This window comes from Ipomoea nil, unplaced genomic scaffold (assembly GCF_001879475.1).
Source record: "Ipomoea nil cultivar Tokyo-kokei standard unplaced genomic scaffold, Asagao_1.1 scaffold0688, whole genome shotgun sequence".
Taxonomy (NCBI): domain Eukaryota; kingdom Viridiplantae; phylum Streptophyta; class Magnoliopsida; order Solanales; family Convolvulaceae; genus Ipomoea; species Ipomoea nil.
This window is the reverse complement of record NW_017617116.1, coordinates 720,251-745,863: the sequence shown is the minus strand read 5'-3', so window position 1 is coordinate 745,863 and position 25,613 is coordinate 720,251. Positions and strand designations below refer to the sequence as shown.

The following is a 25,613-nucleotide window of genomic DNA, read 5'->3' as shown; positions in this document are numbered from 1 at the left end:
CCCCACAACTGGCGAGCAACCACGCAATCACCGAACAGGTGTTCCAGGGTTTCATATAAATGATCGCAGAACGGATAGCCTCCTCCAATCCACACCCGCTTAGATTTCAGTTGCTCTCGAACAGGCAACAGCCCACGTGCACACCTCCACAGTAGGTTTCACACGTTTGGCGGAGTTAGCAGCTTCCAGAGACTCGTCCAAGCAGTGAAGGATGAAAGTAACTCATCCGCCTCAGTCACTTCAGTGAGGAGTTTATAGCCATGTTTGACTGTGTACATACCTTTCATGTCACCCAGACACCCACCCAGCGCCAGGAATCAGGAATGTGCACTGCAGTTGGTGTAGCAATAATTCGTCGAACATCGCCTGTGTAAAAAATGTACGCCAGAAGCTCTGTGTCCCAATCGCCCTGGCTTGTGAGCAATCCGCTCACCATCGCATCCTGCAGCTCCTCTATGACCGGAGTGATGAGAGACGGATTTGTTACATTAGCTAACCACGACCAATCCCATAAGTTAGTGTCTGCTCCATTGCTTATTCGACGTGCTGCTCCCTTGCGAAGAATCTGTTGCCCGACCAGAATGCTGCGCCAAATGGAACTCGGATTCCTTCCCAAGCTCGCGTCCAGAAACTCACAATGAGGAAAATACTTGGCCTTAAGAAGTCTAGCGACCAATGATTCAGGGTGAACCATCAATCGCCAGCCCTGTTTAGCCAAGAGTGCCACGTTGAAATGGTGTAGTCTCTTGAACCCAAGCCCGCCTCGATCTTTTGGCAAGCACATACGCGCCCAGCTTAGCCAATGTATCCCTCTTGCGTTTAATCCATTTCCACCCCACCAGTAACGATTGAAGAGTCTCTCAATCGAATCACAAGTTCGGGTAGGCAAAAGGAAAACCGACATAGTGAAGATCGGTAACGCCTGAGCAACGCTCTTGAGAAGAACCTCCTTGCCTGCCTTGGATAAAAATTTGTGCTGCCAATTCCCCATCCGTTCTCGGATCCTAGCCTCAATGTAGTGAAACGTGGCGTTTTTGTTTCTGCCCAGCACCGATGGTAATCCAAGATACTTACCAAAGTCGGCCAACTCGCGCACCCCTACGCATGCAGACACTAGCCTCCAATGATCGGCAGTGGTATTGTGACTGAACACAGCACAAAACTTGTCAAAATTTATTAATTGTCCTGAAGCTCCGCTATACTTTTCCAAGCATTCTTTAACCTTTTGGGCCTTGCGTTGATTAGCCTTAAAGAACAGGAGGCTATCATCTGCGAAGAATAAGTGCGAGATGGACGGAGCCCCCCTCGCTATACCATGAATGTCCCCACATCCTTCCGCCTGTTGCAGCAAAATGGAGAGCCCCTCTGCACATATAATAAAGAGGTACGAGGATAATGGGTCCCCTTGACGGATGCCCCTTGTTGGACAAACTGTTCCCACGCCTTTGCCATTCGCCTGAATGGTGTACCGCACCGATGAGACACACAACATTAATAGCTGAATCCACTCTTGCGCAAACTCCAGGGCTTTCAGCATTCCCTCGAGAAAATGTCACTCCATCCTGTCGTACGCTTTTGCCATGTCAAGTTTTAGTGCTGCCCACCCCCCTACACCACACGTCTTCCTCCGTAGATAATGCCCAATTTCCCCCGCCACAATGATGCTATCTGTAAGGAGCCGCTCGGGAACAAACGCACTTTGAGAGTTGGAGACCACAAACTGTAGCACATGTTTCAAACGATTAGCAAGCATTTTTGCCAGCACCTTGTAGACATTGCAAAGCGCAATTGGACGCAGATTAGATACTTTCTCCGGCACCTTCTTCTTCGGTAACAGAACAATATTGGACTCATTCAGCCCTTGAGGAAAGCTGCATGAATCGATACATTTAAGCACAAACATAGATAGGTCATGTCCTAGTACCGACCAAAAGTGTTGGTAAAAGGACGGTGACATGCCATCCGGGCGTGGAGCCTTCTCCAGGGCCATTGAGAAAAAAGCTTATTTCACCTCCAAGGTGGTATAAGGACGCAACAGTTGGTTGTTCAACTCGTCAGTGACCCTCTTGTCCACCCTCGCAAAGAGAGAAGAATTACTATTTTTAGAATTGAAGATGACAGTAAAATTCCTCAGAATTTCAGCCTGCATGCCTGGCCCTTCGCGCCACACCCAAAATGGTGCACCTTAAGTACACAAACCACACACTTTAAAGAAGGAAACCACTCACCTAAAGCTTTAGGTTGACGCAACTTAGGTTTCAACATTGACGCACTTTAAGCACACAAACCACACACCTTAAGAAGGAAAACCACGTACCTTAAGAAAGAAAATCACGCAACTAAACAACCACACAACCACATATGAGAAGGCCAATCGCACTGGAACCCATATATATATATATATATATATATATATATATATATATATATATGATCAAATAAGAACCCATCTTCACCTGCGAACCAACATAAATGCACATCAATTATTTCTGGATAAATTGTGTGCATGGTACACTAGAATCTAAGATAACCAATTCGGTAACTAACTTGGCATCCAACGGCCTCGTTTGAGCATTCCGATAGCTAATTCACAAAATTGAGCATTCTAATAGCTACTTCACAAAATAACTAATCAACCCCTTTATTTCCTAAAATTGACTCACCAGGCCGGTTCATTGAGAGAGAGAGGGAGGGGGGGGGGGGGGGGGGGGAGAGGGAGGGGGGGGGGGAGAGGTGGGGGGGGGGGGAGGGAGGAGGGGGGGAGAGAGAGCTGCTTCCTCGCTCATCCTTTCCTTCGAAAACTAGTCGACTTCATTTGGCAACCAGCTAACCTGTTAACTCACTTGGTAAGAGAGGAAAGAAAACGGCCACTTGGAAAAGATTTATGTTTTCTCTAGTTTCTAAAATGTTTAAGAGTTTTGGCATTAAAAAAAAGTCGTTGCTTGTGGGTGGAGAAGAAGTAAACAGCAATGATCATCAGAATCAATGGCATCTTTAGATTACCATAAAACATGGAAGAAGATACAGTAATCCAACCCGGACGACTAAAGAATGTTCCAAAGTACAGCTAAAGTCAGTATTCTATTTTGCGTGGTTGAATAGACAATAAATTTACACTATTTACATGATTACATATACTCCCCACCCAATAGAGAAATTCAGGGAGTTGGACAAAAAATCGATCTAATAATATAAATATCACAAAGGTTTGATCTGATCAGTATGATCTGAATTAATTCTTAGGACTGAAGCATACAGATCTCGGGATAAAATCACATTCCCGTTAACATATTGTGTTGCGTAACTGGAAACACGAGGGTCCAAGACAATGCTGCATGAAACTGATTCCTCGTTTCCTAGTCGAATGCCATAGTATGTTAGATGATCTGAAATGCTGTTTCCAGTCACTGACCTGAAAGTTCATTACACAAGATATGCAGCAGTGAGGGAAAAAAATTAAATTCCTGCATGAATTTTGGGTGACTGGTGGACATTGTACACCTATAGCACATGAAAGAGAAGCATTACCTGCTGCAAGTTGGGTCTTCCCCAGAACCATCACAAACCTTCTCTACTGTATAAACTAGACTTCCCAAACCAATGTTATAAAGCCAAACCTACAATTTCGGGAATCTCATAATAGGTAAACCAGGTATGATGAGGATAATCAGAAATGAGATATTGTCAAAACTTGTTTAGGTCCATGCACATTCATCATCTATATATACCACAAGTAACTTGTCAATATATCCTATGTCGGGTTCCCAGCTAAGCAGACTAAACTTCAGCTGATTTACTATCAAGAATAGAATATTCATAGGAGGGAAAACCCTGGCATTACCTCTCTTGGGAAATGATGGTATGTCTTTGAAGGGAAAAGACTAAAATAAGGGGGCAAATGAGGCACAATATCATGACCATGTGTCACACGGATGGTGTTCGGCACACGCTCGCTATAGCCGGTTGCAAAAGCTGCATTGCCCATTCTAGGCTGTCCAAATGTCATAACCTGAATTTCTTCAGCACCAAAATTGACCTGAATATTAGTATAAGGTAATTTGTCAAGAAACCAACAGAATGTACATGGCACTTGATATATGGCACAAGGGCTTGATATGGCATAAGGTGAATGACATTACTATTTAATAAATGTGGAGGTAAAATCTTAATATAGATGATTAATAATTATTAATTTAAAAGATTGGAGATCTAGGTAATAGTTACAGTGAGATCCAGTGCAAAAAAAGCAGCCAATGCCCCTCCCATTGAATGCCCTGTCACCATAATCTGATAATCTCCATAAAACATTTTGGCTTCTTTAACAGCATTTAATGCCGAAGAACGTATAGTTGAAGCATTATAACAATTATAAAATCCATGATGCACCTGAAATCAGAAGGAATATGAAAATTTATAGCTATCATAAAAGAATTCTATAGAGCCACACAAATTGGCAAAGTAGTCACCATTGCACCATCCATTCCAGGATAATCAAAATCAAGCTGCTTCCAGTATAGATCTTCAACCCAGTTCATTATGCTATAATGGAAATAATCAGAACTAGAAACACATTAATGTGTAAGGACAATGGCTTATATAGGACTGGAAAAACCTGGTTGTACTGCCTCTGAATGCAACAACAATAGCTTTAATATTAGGATCCACTCCAACAAATGCCTGCATGAGATATAAACAATTATAGTTATTTACTGAGCTAGCTATCAGTGAAGAAGGAAAGACATGATATTGCTGCAGTGCCATCAGACCACACCTGCAGACAATACTGGACATCAACAATCAGCTCAATCATTTCAAATCCCTGCTTCCAGAAAATAAATGCAATCAGTGCAAGTACTTATTGACAATGAATGATGATAATATGCCAAATTAAATTGGAAAAGTTCAACTGTTAAGCTCAATATAGTGATAATACAAATACAATACCCTGGTCAAATCATCACAAATTGAGCACGTCCAAGTAAATAGTTCAAAGGTATCAGTCATATAGACCTGCAAATGAAGCAGTGATTTACAATTATTTTCTAGTTGCCAACAATGAGGAAGAAATCATACTAACACAATGTCTCTAGGTTGTGTTAAATAAGCATCCGAATTTAGCAGATGCATATCTAATAGAATGCAAACCAAGCATACATTTGATTAGCCAAAATTAAGCATTGACAACAGAATAAGAGTAATAAACGATTAGCAAGAAAACATGCCAACTAGTGAGAAAACTTGACACAAACTGAACAGTAAATCAGTATCATTACACCATATCAGGGAAATAATTGAAGCTAAAACTTACAGCTGCAGCATATTCTACCAAGATTGTGGCAAGTGTGTGATTATAAACTGCCAAATCAGATTTGAGCTTCGCCCTGACATTAAGTTCTACAACCAAAGTACTCATAAGAAACTACTTATAAGTACATATCTATAATCACACTACAAATAAAAGTGCTCATCCAATCCAAAAACAATTATCAGTAGAAACTATGCTTGATCAATACGTCGGCTTACCTCTTCCAGGTGAGAGCGAAAATAAGCACATCAATATAACTACCTTTAACAAATTTTTCCAATCCATTTCCCCTATAAACATTAAATGCGGAAACAGAGAAAAAAAAATTAAATAGATTACAATACTGGCACTAAAAATAAGTAGAAATTAACGAAAACGAGCGAGCTCAATTACCTGCAGATGCTCCAGAATGCAAAGCCGGAGCTCCGACGGGAAAGGAAATTCAGTATTTCCCAATGACCGCACGCCGGCGACGATTCGGTAACGGATAACGGCAGGATAGCCGGCGAGCGGGCAGAATAAATGCAAATTCGTGAAGAAAGTACCAATATGTGGTTGAGATTTGTTTCGGCACTTGGGAGCCGGCGAAGAGAAGGCTAAATGGAATACGAAATTTCCAGGGAAGTTAGGATTTGTTACCGGCGATCGGGGTTTCTTGTGGTGGTCAAATTTGGGGTATTTATAGTTTATACGTTGCCGCTGGCGTGAAGGAAGGAGAAATATGTATTGTGTACTCGTAGAGTCGTAGTGGATCTGACTAGGATTTTGGATATGCTCGTTGGACCACGTGCGGCTTTTAGAGAATAACTACCTATGACTCCTATGAGTAGAGAGTTGTTATACCATATAAATTGTATATTTTTAATACTGAAATTGTGAACTTTTAGAATATAAATTGTGTTTTTAAATCAAATCACATAATAGTAGGTGTAAAAGGAAATTTGTGAATACAATATATGGTCATCAAATCATAATATATCAATATTGTGTGATTGCACTATTTGAAATGAACTTGTAAATACAAAACAATGTAATCAATTATTTATCACGGATTGTCTGACCCTAAAGCATTATTTATCATCCACCATTGGACCGATTCGTTCGTACGGTGGCTATGCCATTGATAGTTGCAAGTCTATTATTACTTTGTTTGAGTGTTGTTTTATTAGTTTCGTTCCTAGATCAGGAAATTTAATAGTTCATGCCTTAGCATCTTCAGCTTTTGATCAGTCTACTGTTATGTATTGGGATGCTATCCCGCCTGACACTATTTCACCTTATCTCTAATATAAACCATCTTGGTTGCTTTCAAAAAAAAAAAAAAAAATTACATATATGTTAACATTGTGTGCTCGTGTCAAAAGTTATGTCATGGACCCAGGAATCACCTTGCAAGGTGGACCCTGGTCAAAATACACAATTTATATATTGAATGTTCACAATTTACATATAAATTTAACTTTATAGCAAGTCGTAGGAAAAGGCGACCAAACTGGTCACCGTCGATCGGAGAAGGCGACCAAACCGTTCGCCTTCTCTGTCGACTACTCCAGCGATAGAGAAGGTGACCGGTTTGGTCGCCTTCTCTAGTTGGGGGAGACGACGATCTGGTCACGCCTTCGCCGAATTTCACCGGAGCTCCTTGCTATAGCATATCACTATTAGGGTTTTGTGTTTAATTGCGATTTTCAAAAGTTAAAAGGCCTAATTGACTTTCTAGTAGAGTGACCGTTATGTAGGCCCAAAGCACTAAGGCATTAAGAAGAAACATAACAAAAAGCTAGGGGTCGTTTACCAACTTGGAAAAATAGAGAATTTTCCAAAAAATTGGAGAATTGAAGAAGTGGAAAAATGGAAATTGGAAAACTTGTTTACTAAATTTATTCTTCCAAATCCAATCTCATCTCCATTCTTCCACTTCTAATACAAATTTGGAGAAAGCCAAATAACCATTCTCCAAATGGAGGAATGGAATGCACGGGTGAACAGTGACATTTGTGCGTGAGGTCCTGTGATCGATTCCTGCTTGCGCCTATTTTATTCTTCACAGTTCACAGCTTCTTTCTTTCTTCTGTTTCCCCCCTTTCTTTCTTCCCTTCGTTTTTTCCCCTCTGTTTTTTTTTTCTTTCGAATTCTTTCTTCTTTTTTAATTATTATTATTATTATTATTATTATTATTATTATTATTATTATTATTATTATTATTATTATTTCTTTCTTACATTCGTTTTTCCCCTCCTTTCTTTTTTTTTTTCAAATTCTTATTATTATTATTATTATTATTATTATTATTATTATTATTATTATTATTATTATTATTATTATTATTATTATTATTATTATTATTATTTCTTTCTTACATTCGTTTTTCCCCTCCTTTCTTTTTTTTTTTTTCAAATTCTTATTATTATTATTATTATTATTATTATTATTATTATTATTATTATTATTATTCCCCCTTTCTTTCTTCCCTTCGTTTTTCCCCACTTTTTTTTTTCGAATTCTTTCTTCTTCTTATTATTATTATTATTATTATTATTATTATTACTTTTTCTATAATTTTTATTGCAATGATTTCTTCACTTTTGTATTTTTAGCTGTAATTATAAAATTTGAATATAGATTTCTTATATATTTACAAATAATAATATTTATTTTTATAAAAAATATATGCTTATTACTTAAAAAAAATCACTTTTGTATTTGTATACATGTTATTATTGGGTATGTTGTTTTGTAATCGGTTGTAAATTATTTAGTGTAAGGTTTTTATTGGTGTATTATTATTATTATTATTATTATTATTATTATTATTATTATTATTATTATTATTAGAAAAATGAAAAAATGGAGAAATAGCGAATGAAAATTAAAAAAACTAGAGAAATAGAGAAGGAAAACTGGAGAAATGGAGAAATGGAGAAGGAAAACTGGAGAAATAGAAAAATGGAAAACTGGAAATGGAAAAACAGAAGAATGAAGTAAACGACCCCTATATATTTCAAGACAAATTATATCGTGCACCGCGGTGCATAATCAATTATGCACCGCGCATCAAAACGACGTCGTTTTATTTAATGAAAAGAAACGAAATCCGTTTCGCACCATTCCGCAAAAAATAACTGTGTTCTTTAATTTTATTTTGTGTACACTGCAGTTTCAGTTCAACACAACTACAGTTTCATTTCAATATAACTACAGTTTCATTCAATATTTATACACTCAAATATGTGAAAATGTTATTTAATTTTATTTTATATACACTATAGTTTCATTAAAATACAACTAAATGATCATTTCGATATAATTACAGCTTCATTGTACAATATATACTCAAATATGTGAAATGTTATTCAGTTTTATTTTATATATATACTGCTCACCACAACTACAGATAACTGCAGTTTCATTTGATAATATAAAAATAACATGTGAGGCAATGTCAGTTTAACTGCAATTTCATTTGATAATATAAAAATAATACGTGAGGCAATGTCGGGTGTCACTCCGTTAACACTAACAGCGCCTTGTTTCTTTTAAGTAAAGAAACAGCGCCATTATGATGCGCCCGTCCAGGATATAACGATTGATATTTCAACGGCAAGGGAACAAGGCAAGGTAGCCTCAAACACAAGCGTAAGCGTATAAAAAAATCAAGCGGTGACTAAAAACAATCAACACACTATCACTTACAAATGATGCTCCATCATGTGCACAACACCTGTATAGCTTCCGTTAAATAATTTCATAAGGGTACACACAACTAAATAATTTCATAAGGATATATATACAAGCAACCGCCACAGGAAATGGACACATTCCATGGATACTAACCAGTAGTACACTGAGCCTTAATATGAAAGAGAGATAACAATTTATTGACAAAATTGTAATTTAATTCTTAAATTATTATTTTTTAACATTTTTAATAGAAAGAATAAAAAAATCCCTTTAATTTATACATTATGTTCTCTTATCTCCTTTTTTTTTTTTTTTTTTTTTTTTTTTTTAAACCATCTTCTCTATTATCTCCTCCTCCTGGGCTTCTGCTTCATATATGTTCTGATTCGATCGAGGAAGGCTTAATCATGTCTCCATTCAACAATTTCTTTATTCTCCTGCGGCCCCTTCTCACCCCAAACCATTGCCTCTAAAACAGCACGCTTTCTCCTGTCTTTATCCCCACCCCATATCAACTCTGTCCTATCTGAATCTTGTGGAGTCCAGTAATCTGCACAATTAGTGTTGTCACCGGAGGAGCTGCCTATATCGCCGCCGCCGGCAATAGTGTCACCGGAGGCAAGATGTGTGAGAGCGGTTACAACATCTCTGATTAAAGGCCTTGATGCAGCTTCTTCATGTACGCACATGCATGCCACTGTTAGTGCTTGATAAAATGCCCGTTTGGGATACCGCCCCCCCAGCAGTGGATCCGCCGTTTTAAAGGCTTTCTTTTTGTCCCCCAAACGGGGCCTAGCCTGCAACCAACCAAATCTCGTTAATATCTGGTTCGATTTGACCAAAAAATAGTAAACATTGGACAGAAGGAGTATATATGTATGTACCCAGGCTACAAGATTTTCTTCTGGTTGAGTTTTTGAGGGATCAATGGCCTTGATCCCAGTGATGATTTCGAGCAAAACGACCCCAAAACTATAGATATCAGATTTGGGAGTGAGTTTACCGGTGCGGGCATACTCGGGGGCACAGTAACCATATGTGCCCATCACGCGTGTAGAGACATGAGACCTACCGTCAGTAGGACCCAGTTTTGCAAGTCCGAAATCTGACAGTTTAGGGTGAAATCCCTCGCCAAGAAGGATGTTTGAAGATTTTAAATCTCTATATATAACCGAGGGATCAGCTTTGTCATGTAAATACTCCAACCCCTCTGCTACGCCGGCTGCAATCTTCATTCTTGTATCCCAGTCCAAAGGTGCTTTATCAGGTGGAAGATCTGCTATGTGTAGTAGTGTTTGATTAATTAAAAAGAAGAAGAAGAAGAAGAAATATTTTCTATGAATTGAAGCACAAGGGAGGTGGATATGAAGCTAACCGTGCAAATGATCCTCAAGAGAGCCCAACGCCATATACTCATAAACAAGAAGTCTTTGATCCCCATCTGCACAATAACCTATCAAGTTGACAAGATTTGGATGATGGCAGAGGCAAAGCATCAGAACCTCCACAAAAAACTCTCTCTGCCCTTGAACCCCATCTTGGTTAAGCTGCTTCACAGCAACTACCTGCACATGATCATTTCACAATATATACTTCAATTATTCATAAACAAATAATCGAAACCATATACGTCAGGCAAGCTGGTCAAGTTGCTGGTCAAGTTGTTGACTTGGTAATCCCAGTTTACAAGTTCGACTCCTAATGAGAGGGGTCTATTAGTCTTCTCAATTTTGAACCAGTCAATTATGGAAAAGTATGGAAAAGTCTGACCCCTAATGAGAGGGGTCTTCTCGATTTGAACTGATCAATTATGGAGAAGTTTGATTCTAATAGGATGGTATATTAGCCTCTTAGTTTGATCGAGCTAGTCAATTATGAGCAACCTATATTAGTTTGCCTCCTTGTAATCCTTTATTGGCTAGGGTCACAAGTCCGGATTCTTTTATTGGCTAGGGTCACAAGCCCGGGTTTATCCGCACACCATGTGTGGGTTTCCTGTGATCCACCATGTGTGGGTTTCCTGTGATCCACCATGTGTAGGTTTCCTGTGATCCAAAATAATGGAAACCAAAATAATGGAAACCATATACCGGGCAAGCTGGTAAGTTGTTGACTTGGTAACACCAGTTTACAAGTTCGACTCCTAATGAGAGGGGTCTATTAGTCTTCTCGATTTTGAACCAGTCAATTCGATTTTGAACCAGTCAATTATGGAGAAGTCCTCTATTAGTCTTCTTGATTTGAAGCAGATCAATTATGGAGAAGTTTGATTCCTAATAGGAAGGTATATTAGCCTCTTAGTTTGATCGAGCCAGTCAATTATTAGCAACCTATATTAGTTTGCCTCCTTGTAATCTTTTATTGGCTAGGGTCACAAGCTAGGGTTTATCCGTGCACACCATGTGTGGGTTTCCTCGTGATCCCAAAATAATGAAAACCATATACCCCGAGCAAGCGGGTCAAGTTGTTGACTTGATAACCCCAGTTTACAAGTTCGACTCCTAATGAGAGGGATCAATTATGGAGAAGTTTGATTCCTAATAGGAAGGTATATTAGCCTCTTAGTTTGATCGAGCCAGTCAATTATTAGCAACCTATATTAGTTTGCCTCCTTGTAATCCTTTATTGGCTAAGGTCACAAGCTAGGGTTTATCCGTGCACACCATGTGTGGGTTTCCTCGTGATCCCAAAATAATGAAAACCATATACCTATACCCCGAGCAAGCTGGGTAAGTTGTTGACTTGGTAACACCAGTTTACAAGTTCGACTCCTAATGAGAGGGGTCTATTAGTCTTCTCGATTTTGAACCAGTCAATTCGATTTTGAACCAGTCAATTATGGAGAAGTCCTCTATTAGTCTTCTTGATTTGAAGCAGATCAATTATGGAGAAGTTTGATTCCTAATAGGAAGGTATATTAGCCTCTTAGTTTGATCGAGCCAGTCAATTATTAGCAACCTATATTAGTTTGCCTCCTTGTAATCTTTTATTGGCTAGGGTCACAAGCTAGGGTTTATCCGTGCACACCATGTGTGGGTTTCCTCGTGATCCCAAAATAATGAAAACCATATACCCCGAGCAAGCGGGTCAAGTTGTTGACTTGATAACCCCAGTTTACAAGTTCGACTCCTAATGAGAGGGATCAATTATGGAGAAGTTTGATTCCTAATAGGAAGGTATATTAGCCTCTTAGTTTGATCGAGCCAGTCAATTATTAGCAACCTATATTAGTTTGCCTCCTTGTAATCCTTTATTGGCTAGGGTCACAAGCTAGGGTTTATCCGTGCACACCATGTGTGGGTTTCCTCGTGATCCCAAAATAATGAAAACCATATACCTATACCCCGAGCAAGCTGGTCAAGTTGTTGACTTGGTAACCCCAGTTTACAAGTTCGACTCCTAATGAGAGGGATTTATTAGCCTTCTCGATTTTGGTACTGGTCAATTATGGAGAAGTCCTGACTCCTAATCTTCTCGATTTTGAACCGGTCAATTATGGAGAAGTCCTGACTCCTAATGAGAGCTAGGGGTCTATTAGCCTTCTCAATTTTGAACTAGTCAATTATGGAGAAGTTGTAAACTTCGACTCCTAATGAGAGGGAGCTCCTAATGAGAGGGATTTATTAGTCTTCTCGATTTTGGTACTGGTCAATTATGGACTCCTAATGAGAGCTAGGGGTCTATTAGCCTTCTCAATTTTGAACTAGTCAATTATGGAGAAGTTGTAAACTTCGACTCCTAATGAGAGGGAGCTCCTAATGAGAGGGATTTATTAGTCTTCTCGATTTTGGTACTGGTCAATTATGGAGAAATCCTGACTCCTAATGAGAGCTAGGGGTCTATTAGCCTACCGGTCAATTATGGAGAAGTCCTGACTCCTAATGAGAGCTAGGGGTCTATTAGCCTTCTCAATTTTGAACTAGTCAATTATGGAGAAGTCCTGACTCCTAATGAGAGCTAGGGGTCTATTAGCCTTCTCAATTTTGAACTAGTCAATTATGGAGAAGTCCTGACTCCTAATGAGAGGGGTCTATTAGCCTTCGTAGTTTGATCAAGTCGAGCCAGACAATTATGAACAACCTATATTGATTTGTCTCCTTGTAATCTTTTGTCGGATAGAGTTACATGGCAGGGTTTATCCGTGCACACCATGTGCGGGTTTCCTCGTGATCCAAAATAATGGAAACCATATATGTATATATAAATTTCCCTTCCGGGCACAATGAAGGCCGGTGTAGTGAATGACCTGGTGAGTAGTTTTGATGTGACCTTTATAAACCCGTCCAAACCCGCCTTCACCAAGCAAACACTCAGGACTAAAGTTTTGGGTTGCAGCAGCAAGCTCTTGATATGCCAAGTAATTTATAGTAGGAATTAGTACTGCCTTTGACTTGTGATCTGCTGCATATATAATAAATAAATAACACTCAAATTGTTAAATGTTCCATCATCATCAACCAATAATCAATAATAAATTAAAAATAAAATTCTGCTCTGCATTAGAAATTAGAATTTAGAATTTACGCAAAATAATAGATAGAAAAAGCTGACCTGAGATAAGATTGTGAAGATATTTGTGTTTTGAGGAGGCAAGGCAGGTAAAACACGGACCCATGTCAAATTCTGAGATAGATTGATTCCCTGGAGAATTTAAAACCTGAGATCAGACGTGGTTACGTGGGCGGGCAAGTGTTCCATGGAATTGAAATAATTAAATATATAAAAATAAATGGCGTAAATAAGAGAAATTCCAGGTTTTTTTGTGGTCATACAGAGAGTCAACTGACATGAAAATTGGTTTAGTAGGCTTAGGTGATAAGAAATCGGGATAAGGAGTCCAAGTGCCATAAGTCTTTGACTAATAATAATAATAATAATAATAATAATAATATTTCCATTAGATAAAAACATGGTTGTAGTAGGCGCTAGGCACTAGTGGGTGGTAGAGTAGCATTTAGCGTCTAAACGGTCTAGGTGGGCGCTTATGCGGCTAACTAAAAAACATGCACGTGTGTGGGTGTATTATATATAGATTGCATGAATCTTTTGTTGAGCCTGCAAAGTACTACTAGGGACCTGTCATATGTGGTCTCGCTGTCAAGGATTGTTAGGGCATCCTCAATAGTTGGAGATTTTACTCCTAATTTTTGTGGGCCCCAACCTCCACCTCATCATCCACTATCTCACTCAATCACAAAATCTCTTCTTCCCATTAGTTTTAAGTTTTTTAACAACTTTTTGTGGACCCACCATTTTATCTCCATATTTTAATTATTTATTTATTTATTTTATTTATAAATTTATAATTTTAGTGATAAACATAAATGATACCTAAAAATAATATGTAAATTAATATATGTAAAAATTGTAAATAAAAAATATTAAAAATTGTGAAAAATGTGTTATTTATAGCAAATAAAATCATAATTATTAATTACAAAAATCATATGTAAAAATCATGATTATAACAAAAATCATATTATTAATATATAAAAATCATAAAAATAAAAACAAAAAATAAAATAAAGGCCGTTGCCAATCCAAAATCAATTTAATCAATTGATTTCAGAGTGGCCGCTAGTTGGCGGCCACTCTGAAACGCCTTGGCGGGCGCGTGTGTTACACGCGCCCGCCAGGCTGAAGGGTGAGACGCACCTGCGCGTCTCACCCTTCTTTTTTTTTTTTTTTTTTTTTTTTTAAATTCTGACAATTTTTTTTTTTTTTTTTTTTTTTTTTTTTTTTGCAGGAGAAAAATGTGATATGTTTTTTTGCTTCCCATTTGTTAAAAAGTTAAACATGGAGATTTTATTGTTCCAAAATTAGGGAAAGAACTCCTATTATGAGTCTAGTTGGTTCATCAGCGTTAATGTTTTTTTTTTTTTGGGTTTTTTTTTAAAGGTATGACCAAGGATATGATCCCTATGTGGTTTGAAGGTGTTATGAATATTTTACCTACTGACGGCCTTATGTTAGCAGCTGCTTTGTTATACAACATCTGGAATACAAGAAACAAAGCCGTGTGGGATGCATCATTGCCCATGCCGAGGAGGGTCGTCTCGGCTACGTCTTCTGCTGTACGGCCTTGGCGTCTGGTTCACTCGCGTGGCGATCAGCCCGTCAGCCGTCTGCCTTGGCGGGTGCTGTTCTCCTCAACTCGGATGGAAGCTTCGAGGCTGCCTTCAGCACCACCCTACCGGATTGCTATCCCCACTTATGGCAGAGTCTATGGCGTGCAAAGAAGTGTTGTCCTGCCTCGAGGGGTGTTAGTGGTACAATGTTACTTGTCAGCTGCCAGTGTTACTCTATGTTCCTATATTGGCTACGGTGTCGATGATAAGTGTAGAAATTATATGTCCTCGTTTAATCAATGTTTTATTAATTTTGTTCCTAGGTCAGCTAATTTATTAGCACATACTCTTGCATCCGTAGCTTTTGCTCAGTCTAGTACTCTGTACTGAGATTCTATACCTCCTGACTCTATTGCGGTTTATCTTTAATATACCAGGTTTTGATTGCTTTAAAAAAAAAAAAAAAAAAAAGGTATGACCAAGGAAAGAAAAAATGAGGAGGAAAAACTTCAAAAAAAAAAAAAAAATGAGGAGGAAAAAAAACTTTAAATAGCAAAGGCATGCACCCTACCCACAACTAAATAACTCAATAATATTGCTCTCGGAGTTTAGCATAATTGGTTTGTCCACGTCCATAGTGTGATGTTCAAATCCTACCTAATGGAAAAAAGGCTCAAGAATGTCTCTTGATTGGATCCCTTTGAACACATGAAGACTAGGATTTTACCCGTAGTCAAGACCGTCTCTGGGCATGTTTGCCCAGGGACCTTGCACAGGGCCCCAAAATTTGGGGGCCCCAATTACAAAAGATATATACATATAGTATACAGCAAGCAGTGTAGCCTGCTGTATAGTATGTGTATACATATAATTTTATTTTATTTATTTATTTATTTTTTTTTTTTACAATTGAGCCCCAAATTTGGGGGCACAATTGTAAAAAAAAAAAATACTTATATACATACATATATATATATATATATATATATATATATATATATATATATATATATATATATATATATATAATTTTTTTTTCAATTGGGAGCACAATTGTAAAAATAAATAAATAAATAAATAATTGTATACTTATATACATGATTGATTGATTGAAAAAATTGCTAGGCACTCCTCGAGCACTCGGGGGAGCCTAGCGTCTAGGGCACCTCGACGTTCATGTATTTTTTATTTTATTTTTTAAAAATTTGTTTAAAATTTTTAAAATTTGATAATTATAAACTATTTAATACTTTAATAGTTAATACTAAAATATTAAATATTAACTATAAAAAGATGAGTTTGAACAATTTATGGTTATTTCGCTCAAAATAATGTAGTTTTGAGTGAAATAACTTATTTAAAAAGAATGAAATAATAGCTAATTGACCGATTAGGCGATTTTGTCGGCGCCTAGAAGTCCAAGATGGCACTTAGGCAGCCTAGTCGGCCGCCTAGCCTGCCAGCCGCCTAGACCACCGATTAGGGTGATATTGCAAATAGTTGTGGCAAAGTAAGAGATTGGATCCTTTAGAGTAGTGTAATGTATTTATACAATTGTACAACTATTTATTATTTATATATATGAAATAGTTGAAAAAGGGCCCAAATTACGATGTCGCACAGGACCCCATTTTTATTGGAACGGCCCTGCCGGCTGTAGTTGATTGCGTGACTCTATTAATCCAGTGAAGTTGAGATGACCTTTAAAAAAAGAAAAAAAAAAAAAACATACATGCACAACAACAAACAACAACCCTTAAAATAAAACAAAGTCATTCAAATCACCTATATATATCAAATTTGAAACAGAAGGCCCTTAGCTTAGCTTGGTATGCACACAAAAGTTACCATGCAATAATCTAATAAAGCAACAATAAATGCATCTTAGTGATTTAATTATAGTAGCGCTTTAATGGACTTGTTGTATTAACTTAATGAACTTACAATAAAGAATTTAAAGAAGTGATTTAAATAAACTTGTAATAATGACTTAATGTATTTGTAGGTTAATTACATTTTTTTTAGAAAAAAAAAAACCAGTATGTGTATGATTTTTTTTTTTTTAAATCTATTAAAAAGCTTTTTAATGATATATATATATATATATATATATATATATATATATATATATATATATATATATATATATATATATATATATATATATATATATACTTTAATTTTATTTTTACAAAAGGAAAATGAAAAAAATTAAATTATATTAGAGAAAAAAAGAATTTTAGAAAAATAAGTTAGAATGATTTGATATGGATAGAGTTCAATCTGGCAAGATAGACGATGGTGGTAAAGGATATAACAATTGCAAATACATTTCCCTATATTTATCAAAGCATATATCTACTCTAGATGATGAGGGAAACACCTGACCACCATTAAGATGGTGGCGGTTAGTGGCCCCTTTTTTTTTTTTTTTTTTTTGTGAGTACTACTGATTTTATTACAATGCAATGTATGTTCATAATTACTTTCCCAACGTACTGAAGCATAAAGAGTTAATATTGCTCGCACTGAGGCTCAAATTCACAACCTCCATATGAGACTATTTCTCAATGTACTGAAGCACAAATAGTTAATACCGCCCGCACCGAGACTCGAATCCACAACTTCCCATATGGAAAAACAATTTGGTGTCACTAGACCACAAGGTCCTACTTTACTTGCGCTCGGCTGCGGGGCCAACCTCATAAGTTAGTTCGATTTGCCTTGCTCCATTTCTTTTGATCGATTTGCTCTGAATCTGCTTTCAATATATTCATCAGTTTAATTCTTTATATATTGCATATATAAAGAATTGAAAAACGTAGTAATATGCACCACATTTACAGTTGAGTTCAACCAATGCACGCATATATATATGTATATGTATGTTATATGTAACTATGCACATTTGCGTTACTAGTGTTGATTCTTGAAGGATAAAATAAAGCAATGATCTTTCTGTAGGCTGATGCATATATGCAGCTAGACCGACCACGAATCATTTTCTGTATGTATAGAAGGAGTTGACATTTTATCTCCACCTGTCACTGCCTTTTAAGGCGGCGCATCAACCTGTACGTTTTTTCAACCCAAAAATCTTAAATGCCAACTCGCTCATCCATGAGTAAGATTGGATTAACTAGGTTTGATTGAAATTATTACAATTTAATTTTTCATAATATTAAGATTAAAATTAGTATATAAAATTTATATATTTAGAATTTATATTAAAAGTACTATTAAATAAAATAAAATAAATTTAAAAATTATAAAAAAAATACTAATAGAAATAAATAAAGAAGAAATAATTGATTTGATTCATGAATAATAAGTAGGACAGATAAAATGAGACGGAGAAAGTAAATCTTAAATCTCGTTTTAAATTATTATTAAATATAGGAAAATGCGTGTTTTATTTTTAAATTATTTCTAAGTATAGACTGAATTATTTACCTACAAAAAGTAAAATTTTCTTGTTTTGAGTCCTCATATATACCCCACCCAATAATAAATCATTGCTCAGTTACTCAATTAGTGGCGTGTCTATCTGACTATCTTTGATTTCTTAGATGGAAAGTCATCAAAAACTCTACAATACCAAGGGTAAACATGAGATTTCATCTCCTACATACTCATCTATTAATAAGATATACACACAGTACAATTCAACAATATAAATCACAAATGCAACACAAGATAACAAAAACTCAAAGAAACATTAACTTCATTAATTAGGAATTGACGAACTAGGCACAAATGTTCTTAATTATATTAGTTATAAAAAAAATACAAGTTAAAAAGAATAGATAAAAATGCAAGAGATTCTCCCAAAATGATGTGTTTCCAAACTTTTCCCCGGCGTCTCAGTTGCTTCAATGCTTTAATCATTCTACTATTTCAACTAGTAATTCTCCCGCGCGATGCACGGAAAAAAATTATATTATTATAAATATAAATAAAAAATAAAAAACTAAAATATTTTAAATTATTTAATATAATAATATTTTTGAGCTTCCATTGGTCAAGTATTTATTATTTTTATAAAATACAAAATTAAAATTAAAATTATAATTATAATTTTGTATGGTTAATATAATCTCTAATTATGTGCATATTCAAATAAACTTATAGAGATAATTTACATAATTACATTGATTTATTCTTAATTGTATTTCATCTATATTATAATTTTCACAATACAAATAATAACTAAGATAATTACATTTAGAAAGCAAATTTTAAATTTCGTATGTGTAAATTTAAACTCTAATTGAACATATAGCTATTTTATTTTTCAAAAGTATATTTTTTATATGATTATATAATATATAACTATTTTATTTTTTAAATGTTGTGCTTTTTTTTTTATATATAATAAAGAATGTTGTGGCATTAATTGTAACATTAATTATTTTCCAAACCATATAGCTTTATTATATAAAGGATACTTGCTTTCCAAAGGCACTAACTAATATAGTAAAAACGATTCAAAACATGCATTTACACCACTCTTTAAATAAAGATCAAGGGAAGGTAATAAAAACCATAAATCATTATTGCAATTAAACCCATAAATGATTCTAACGTTATGTGAAATCAATGTATGCAAAAATAATGAGAGCATATCATAAAATTTGTTGTGACTTATTCTTGTGAAATTTTAAAAATAACTACCAATATATATATATATATATATATATATATATATATATATATATATATACTCATTTTACTATTAGAAATGAAAGCATATCATAAAGTTTGATGTGATTTATAATTCTTGTGAAATTTAAGAAATAACTACCAGTACATACTTATTTTACTATTAATTAATTAATTTTAATTTATACACAAAAAAAAAAAAAATTGACAAAAATTGGTGTGAGACCCTATCTTTGTACATACGGGTTAAGTCAAGATGAAATGTAATACTTATACTGAAAAATATAATATTAAACCGGGAATAAAATATTTACATGGGAAAATGTACTACTTTTTTTAAAAATATAATCATTTTACATTTTGATTTAAAAGTATTACTTTTTTCCTCACAAACATTACTTATAATGAAAATTGTAATACTTTTGAGAAAAAAGGTAATACTTTTACATCAAAATGTAAAAATATTTTTTTAGTATAAGTATTACATTTTTATATTGATCCGATCCGACCTACCTCACGGACAATTATTAATTTTCACTTCAAACAAATTCACACAATACCATCCAATTAAAATGAAATTGCCGTCGCCCTCAAAATGGCTAACATTCTTCGTGGTTTGAAATAAACAAACTACAAAGGCAGAAGCCTTTTCTTTTTGGCTTCAGCTTCGGCATTCGGCACACGAAATCAAGACGGCAGAATTGAAATTTTGTTTTATTCTTCTGCTATTGTTCGGCGGCACACAGCACACACCCACAAACAGGCCAATTAAAAAATGTTTAATTTAATTATTTTATCAATATAAAATAATACACACACACACACACATATATATATATATGTGTGTGTGTATATATATATATATATATATATATATATATATATATATATATATATATATATAATATTTATTAAAATACAAAAGATTATCAAAGAAAATATTATACAAAAATTAACTTAAAAGTGACATTTTTCATGTATAATTTTAAAAGTACAAAATTAAAGAGTACAAAAGAGAATAAGAGAAGCTGTAGCAACAAGGTCAAGTATTGGTTAAAAAGCATAACAAAAATTACCTTTTTTTTTTTTTTTTTTTTTTTTTAAACACAAAGACAAAGCATGTCATTCAATCAAATCCAAACGGAGAATATTACAACAAAGTTTTAAGGGTAGGCTCACCACTCTATAAAATTTGACAAAAAAACAGACTCTCGAACTCAATTATGAACAGTCTGATTCGCAGATGGCCTAATAAACCTAATGAAAATGTGATTAAAATTCATCAGCATTTCCTTGATATCATGAACAAGCATAACAAAAGAGGAATCCCCAAAGTTGCTGAGGGAGTGAATAATCTACAAATAGGATAGTCAGTTTTCACCTCAACAAAGTCATGATTTTTGTCTTTCAGCCAACTTCATGCTTTACGAATAGCAATATATATATATATAGCTTCTGTTTCGTTGGGATTTAAAATTCCACGCCATGGCAAACTCTTGGCCGCAATGACAACTCTTAACGCTGAATCTCCTATTATCCTCCATATATAGTCCATATATATCTGTTTGTCATTTGTATTCTTCCAAAAGACTGAACCTCAACCCTAAGGCCCCCCACCCTGACACGACAAAGCATTTGGGAGGATGTAAATCATGGTAACTCAACTGAACATGAACCACAAAGGCTAGACCATGCTCACTGCACAAGGTGTTTGTCATTTGTATTGGTTCTAAGAATAGGGATGTTCATAATTAAGTTTGAATATACTCTCATTTTCTATTCCTTTTATGCTTTCGCTCGCTTGAAATGTCATCAAAAATTTGAGAAAGAAAGTAGAAATTGAAAATAAAAAAATATATTTGACAAGAGTATACATAATATTTTCAGGCTAAGCTAATCAGCTAAAGCCTGCAGCGCGCATCCATCAGCATATTCTTGAGTGAACCATGAAGATTAAGGGTCATGATGGTGTTAGCGGTGCCGACAAACCTGCCGCGGATGAAGACAGCCGGGACGGCGGGGTTGCACCCTAACCGGCGGAGGGCTCGCTCCATCTCCCGGCCGTTACAGTTATCTTCGTCCAGCTCGTATATCATGGGGTTTATCCCTTGGGAGTAGAACAGCCCCTTTATGGAATGGCACATGCAGCACGAAGTTTTGGTGAAGATTACCACTTTGTTCTGCGAGGCAGCCTTCGCTACGCGGTCCATTTGGGTCGATCGGCTTTCTCGCAGTACGTGAAGAAAAGGATCGGATCGAGAAACAATATAATATGTCAATATATGTGTGTTTAATTGGTTTCTTCCTTGTGATGGTGTTTGGAGCTAGTTTGCATTGTGACGGTCCGGGTGACGTTTATATAGAGAGGTGAAGGTTTGTGGTTTAATCTTCATTAATTATCACTTAACGCAACGACAACAACGTACACTACTATACAAATCCTTCATTTTCAAAGTGATATTACCGATATGATGTAATTGACTACTTTTTATATATATATATTTTTTTTTATTTTAATGCTCATTAGAATTTAAAAATCTAGTAGGCATATTAAGTCTTGATTATTCTAAAATTAATTTATCAATTTATGTGTAGAATGGTTTTTAAATTGGAATTTTTACAATATCATTTACAACAATTTTTGTCATAAAAAATAAAAGGACATTATATATATATAATTCGGTTTATATGAAAATTACTCCCGAACCTATAGACAAATTTAAACTATCGATCTGCAAGATTTGATAGATAAGAAATCAAGTAAAAAATGAGAGGGGTTATTTTCAAATGAGAACTATGCTTTTCATGAGAACTTGTGAACTAATTAATATGATAACACTATCTAGAATGATCAATTACTGAAAATAAGGGGCAAAAATGGCACTTGAGTGTATTAAAAAATGTTAGTGTTAGAGTGTTAAATATATACTACGAATATGTTACAGTGTATTAAAAAATACAATATAAAATTTAATATAAACTTTGGTCAATTAATTGGCCCGACTAAATACATAGCATTCAAAATTGAGCACCAGATATTATAAATAAGGAACCTTGAAAATCATTTTCTTGCATTTAAAAAAAAAACAAATTTAGGTTAAGTTTATTTGTTTTATTTGTTTTTTTTTTTTTGTTTTTTGGATAATTAATATTCTTTTGATTATTTAGAACATGACTCAATATTTCAATTATGCTTTTACATTATTGAAAATGATTTAAGTCATTATGATATTAATATTTTTTGTTTGTATTTCTATAATGGTACAATTATACATTATTTTACAAATATTGTACTATTATTTTTTTATCAAAAAAAATTGTTCTTACATCATTGTTAGACCTTGCGACCTAACTACAAAGAGTTTGATTAGAAATACAACTACACCTAGACACTAAATGGTAGGACCATTGTCCAAAGAATTGACAATGTTTCACATCCCAACAGCGCAGCCTATAATTTATAAATATTCTTCTTCCAGAAGGTTAAATCTCCAACTCCAAGGACCCCAACCTCAGTATTCGGGAGGATCGATGACTCAATGGCTCGATCAACAGGGTCAAATGGTGGTGTGTACATAAAGGATCTGTCCAATACTTTAGGCATAATTCTCACACTGTCGCTGTCGAGGTTCGAATATTGATCTCTTCACCTGAGTAATGAATCAGTAATTAAGTTCTCACAGGCATAATTTATAAATATCATATGTCAGAATGGACGAGCTATCCTAGTTAGAATATACCGTTACCTGATGAGACGGCACCAAGAGAAGATTATAATTTTTGTTTGTATTGCATGCAGAATATATCCATTAACTAACCCAAAATGATATTACAATTCGTCATAATAATTGTATCGCCACATATATTGGGATCGGAGGTCACTTCAAAATTGGGGATAATATTAACTTATTTAAATTCCCCAGACTTTGCATTACTTTTATGATGGCGTAGAATACTTAGATACCAATTCAAGTAGGTAGAATCATTGGCATATATAGCATGCATTAGCTTTTAATAAAGTGTTACATATATATGAGGTAACTTTCTGCGCCTATTGACACAATCATCTTCACTAGCTAGATGCAATTTTGATACCCGTTCATTATTGTTTACAATTATTGTTCTATAATGAATTGAAGAAATTGTCACTAACCAACAGTGTTGATGGATATATTGGGAACGAGTCTGGAGCAAATCGACCCGAGAAGACGAGTCAAGACAACCCGAGTCAACCTCCGAGGTTGGCCCCGAGACCGATCCCAACAGTCGCGGCCTCATGCACCCAAGGTTGGCCCCCATGGCCGGCCTTGAGACCCCAAGCTAGGCTAAGCTCAAAGCTCGGCCTCGGGCACCCAAGGTCAGCTCCGTGGCTGGTCTTGAGGCCTCGAGGCCGAGCTCAGCGCTCAGCCTCAAACGGCCAAGGCCGAGCACTGAGGCTGAGCTTCGTGATCGGCCTCGAGCAGCCAAGGCGGCCTAGCTCGATGCTCAGCCTCAGGCAGCTAAGGTCTGGCTGGGCGCGAGTCGTGGTCAAAGGACCCTAACCGCCCACCTTTTTCTGGGGGCGATTATGGGGCCAAGTTCAATATAAATTTCTTTATATTTGTCTCGTTAAAATACACAATCCTTCTTGTAATCATCTTACACAATATATTAATACAAAGCTTTATCCTTCCTAGTCAATATGTTGTCCATTCGGGTTAATTAAATCGGATAAATCTTGCTCTTGTGTAATAGCCACAAATCACACAAAAGAGATAAATCGGTACTACTATATATTAATGATATGTTAAGTACATGCATAATCATATTATAGCCCGTTTGGTTGGAGAGAATTAGAATTTCATTCTTACCTAATTCGAAAATTCATTGATTTGGTAAGAAGGAATTGCATGCAATTTCACAAAATTGTAATTTTCTCATTTTCACGGAATTTGAATCTCATGCCTTCCTCTTGTATTTTCAATTCTGTGGTTTTTTTTTGGGGGGGGGGGGGGGGGGGGGGGGGGGGCAAAAAACAAAAAAGATACCTTTGAGACAAAATTACCCTTTTATCTTTTCTAACATATAAAATTGATGTTTCATTTGTTTTAATTTGTATATTAAGTATGGACATTTTGCTCTTTATACTACTTATTCCCTTTCAATTCTCATTGATACCAACCACTGGAATTGAAATTTCCAATAATTATATTCTTTCAACCAAACATTGTAATTTAAATTCTCATTTTATTCCCACATTATTCCTCTTTAATTTCATACAATTGCAATTAATTTCCCCCTAATTCCCTCCTTCCAATCAAATGGCGGGTTAAGGCCACTATACAACATTAATTTATGCATGCATATATTGTTTTGATATATAAAGTTCAAAATCAAAGAGTGAAAAAAAAAAAAAAAAAAAAAAAAGATGAGAAGGTGTAGCAACAAGGTCAAAGTATTGGTTAAAAAGTACAGTTAAAGTGACCTTGCTAGCTTGCTAAATAAGTCACGAAAGATAAGCTAAAGCCAGAGAGCACCGGCCTCCTTGAGCATCTTCTTAAGCGAGCCATTAATATGAAGGGTCATGACGGTGTTGGCGGAGCCGACAAACCTGCCGCCGATGAAGACCGCCGGGACGGCGGGGTTGCAGCCGAGGCGGAGGAGGGCTCGCTCCATTTCCCGGCCGTTGTAGCTATCCATCTCGTCCAGCTCGTATATCATGGGGCTCACTCCTTGCTCGTAGAACAGCCTCTTGATGGCGTGGCACATGCAGCACGAACTCTTGCTGAAGATCACCACCGCCTTCTGCGCCGCCGCCTTCGCTACGCGATCCATTCCGCCGCCACTACTGCCGCCCGCCGGGGAGATCAAACGTACCAAACAATTAATAATAACAGTGTTTTGTGTTTTAATTTGGT

The 25,613-nt window shown here is 35.8% G+C and overlaps 5 protein-coding genes across 7 annotated transcripts; all 5 read right to left on the bottom strand.

Moving 5' to 3' along the window:
* Positions 1–283: 283 nt before the first annotated feature.
* LOC109175386 lies at positions 284–1,537 on the bottom strand. Its single transcript, XM_019324650.1, has one exon. It carries the CDS (start codon positions 1,535–1,537, stop codon positions 284–286), a length of 1,254 nt encoding a protein of 417 aa, XP_019180195.1.
* Positions 1,538–2,970: 1,433 nt separating this feature from the next.
* On the bottom strand, positions 2,971–6,003 carry LOC109176284 (lipase-like). 3 transcript variants are annotated; one of them, XM_019325747.1, is made up of 11 exons: positions 5,699–6,000; positions 5,524–5,595; positions 5,309–5,394; positions 4,945–5,010; positions 4,772–4,819; positions 4,613–4,677; positions 4,467–4,539; positions 4,225–4,386; positions 3,842–4,036; positions 3,529–3,617; positions 2,971–3,412 (listed from the first exon to the last, which is right to left on the bottom strand). In XM_019325747.1, exons 2-11 carry the CDS (start codon positions 5,588–5,590, stop codon positions 3,199–3,201), a joined length of 1,065 nt encoding a protein of 354 aa, XP_019181292.1. In that variant the 5' UTR covers positions 5,591–5,595; positions 5,699–6,000; the 3' UTR covers positions 2,971–3,198. The 3 variants fall into 3 exon arrangements, with proteins under 3 accessions (XP_019181292.1, XP_019181293.1, XP_019181294.1); XM_019325748.1 differs by lacking the exon at positions 4,225–4,386 and having other exon boundaries at positions 3,842–4,097; positions 4,453–4,539; positions 5,699–6,003; XM_019325749.1 differs by lacking the exon at positions 5,309–5,394 and having other exon boundaries at positions 5,699–6,001.
* A 3,384-nt stretch (positions 6,004–9,387) lies between these two features.
* On the bottom strand, positions 9,388–13,639 carry LOC109175385 (serine/threonine-protein kinase CDL1-like). Its single transcript, XM_019324649.1, has 5 exons — positions 13,538–13,639; positions 13,233–13,384; positions 10,362–10,551; positions 9,871–10,262; positions 9,388–9,783 (listed from the first exon to the last, which is right to left on the bottom strand). The coding sequence occupies exons 1-5, from the start codon at positions 13,599–13,601 to the stop codon at positions 9,388–9,390; spliced, it is 1,194 nt and encodes a 397-aa protein (XP_019180194.1). The 5' UTR covers positions 13,602–13,639.
* A 7,978-nt stretch (positions 13,640–21,617) lies between these two features.
* On the bottom strand, positions 21,618–21,926 carry LOC109175384 (monothiol glutaredoxin-S10-like). Its single transcript, XM_019324648.1, has one exon. It carries the CDS (start codon positions 21,924–21,926, stop codon positions 21,618–21,620), a length of 309 nt encoding a protein of 102 aa, XP_019180193.1.
* Positions 21,927–25,132: 3,206 nt separating this feature from the next.
* Positions 25,133–25,613, bottom strand: LOC109175525 (monothiol glutaredoxin-S10-like). Its single transcript, XM_019324792.1, has one exon. The coding sequence runs from the start codon at positions 25,528–25,530 to the stop codon at positions 25,216–25,218; it is 315 nt and encodes a 104-aa protein (XP_019180337.1). The 5' UTR covers positions 25,531–25,613; the 3' UTR covers positions 25,133–25,215.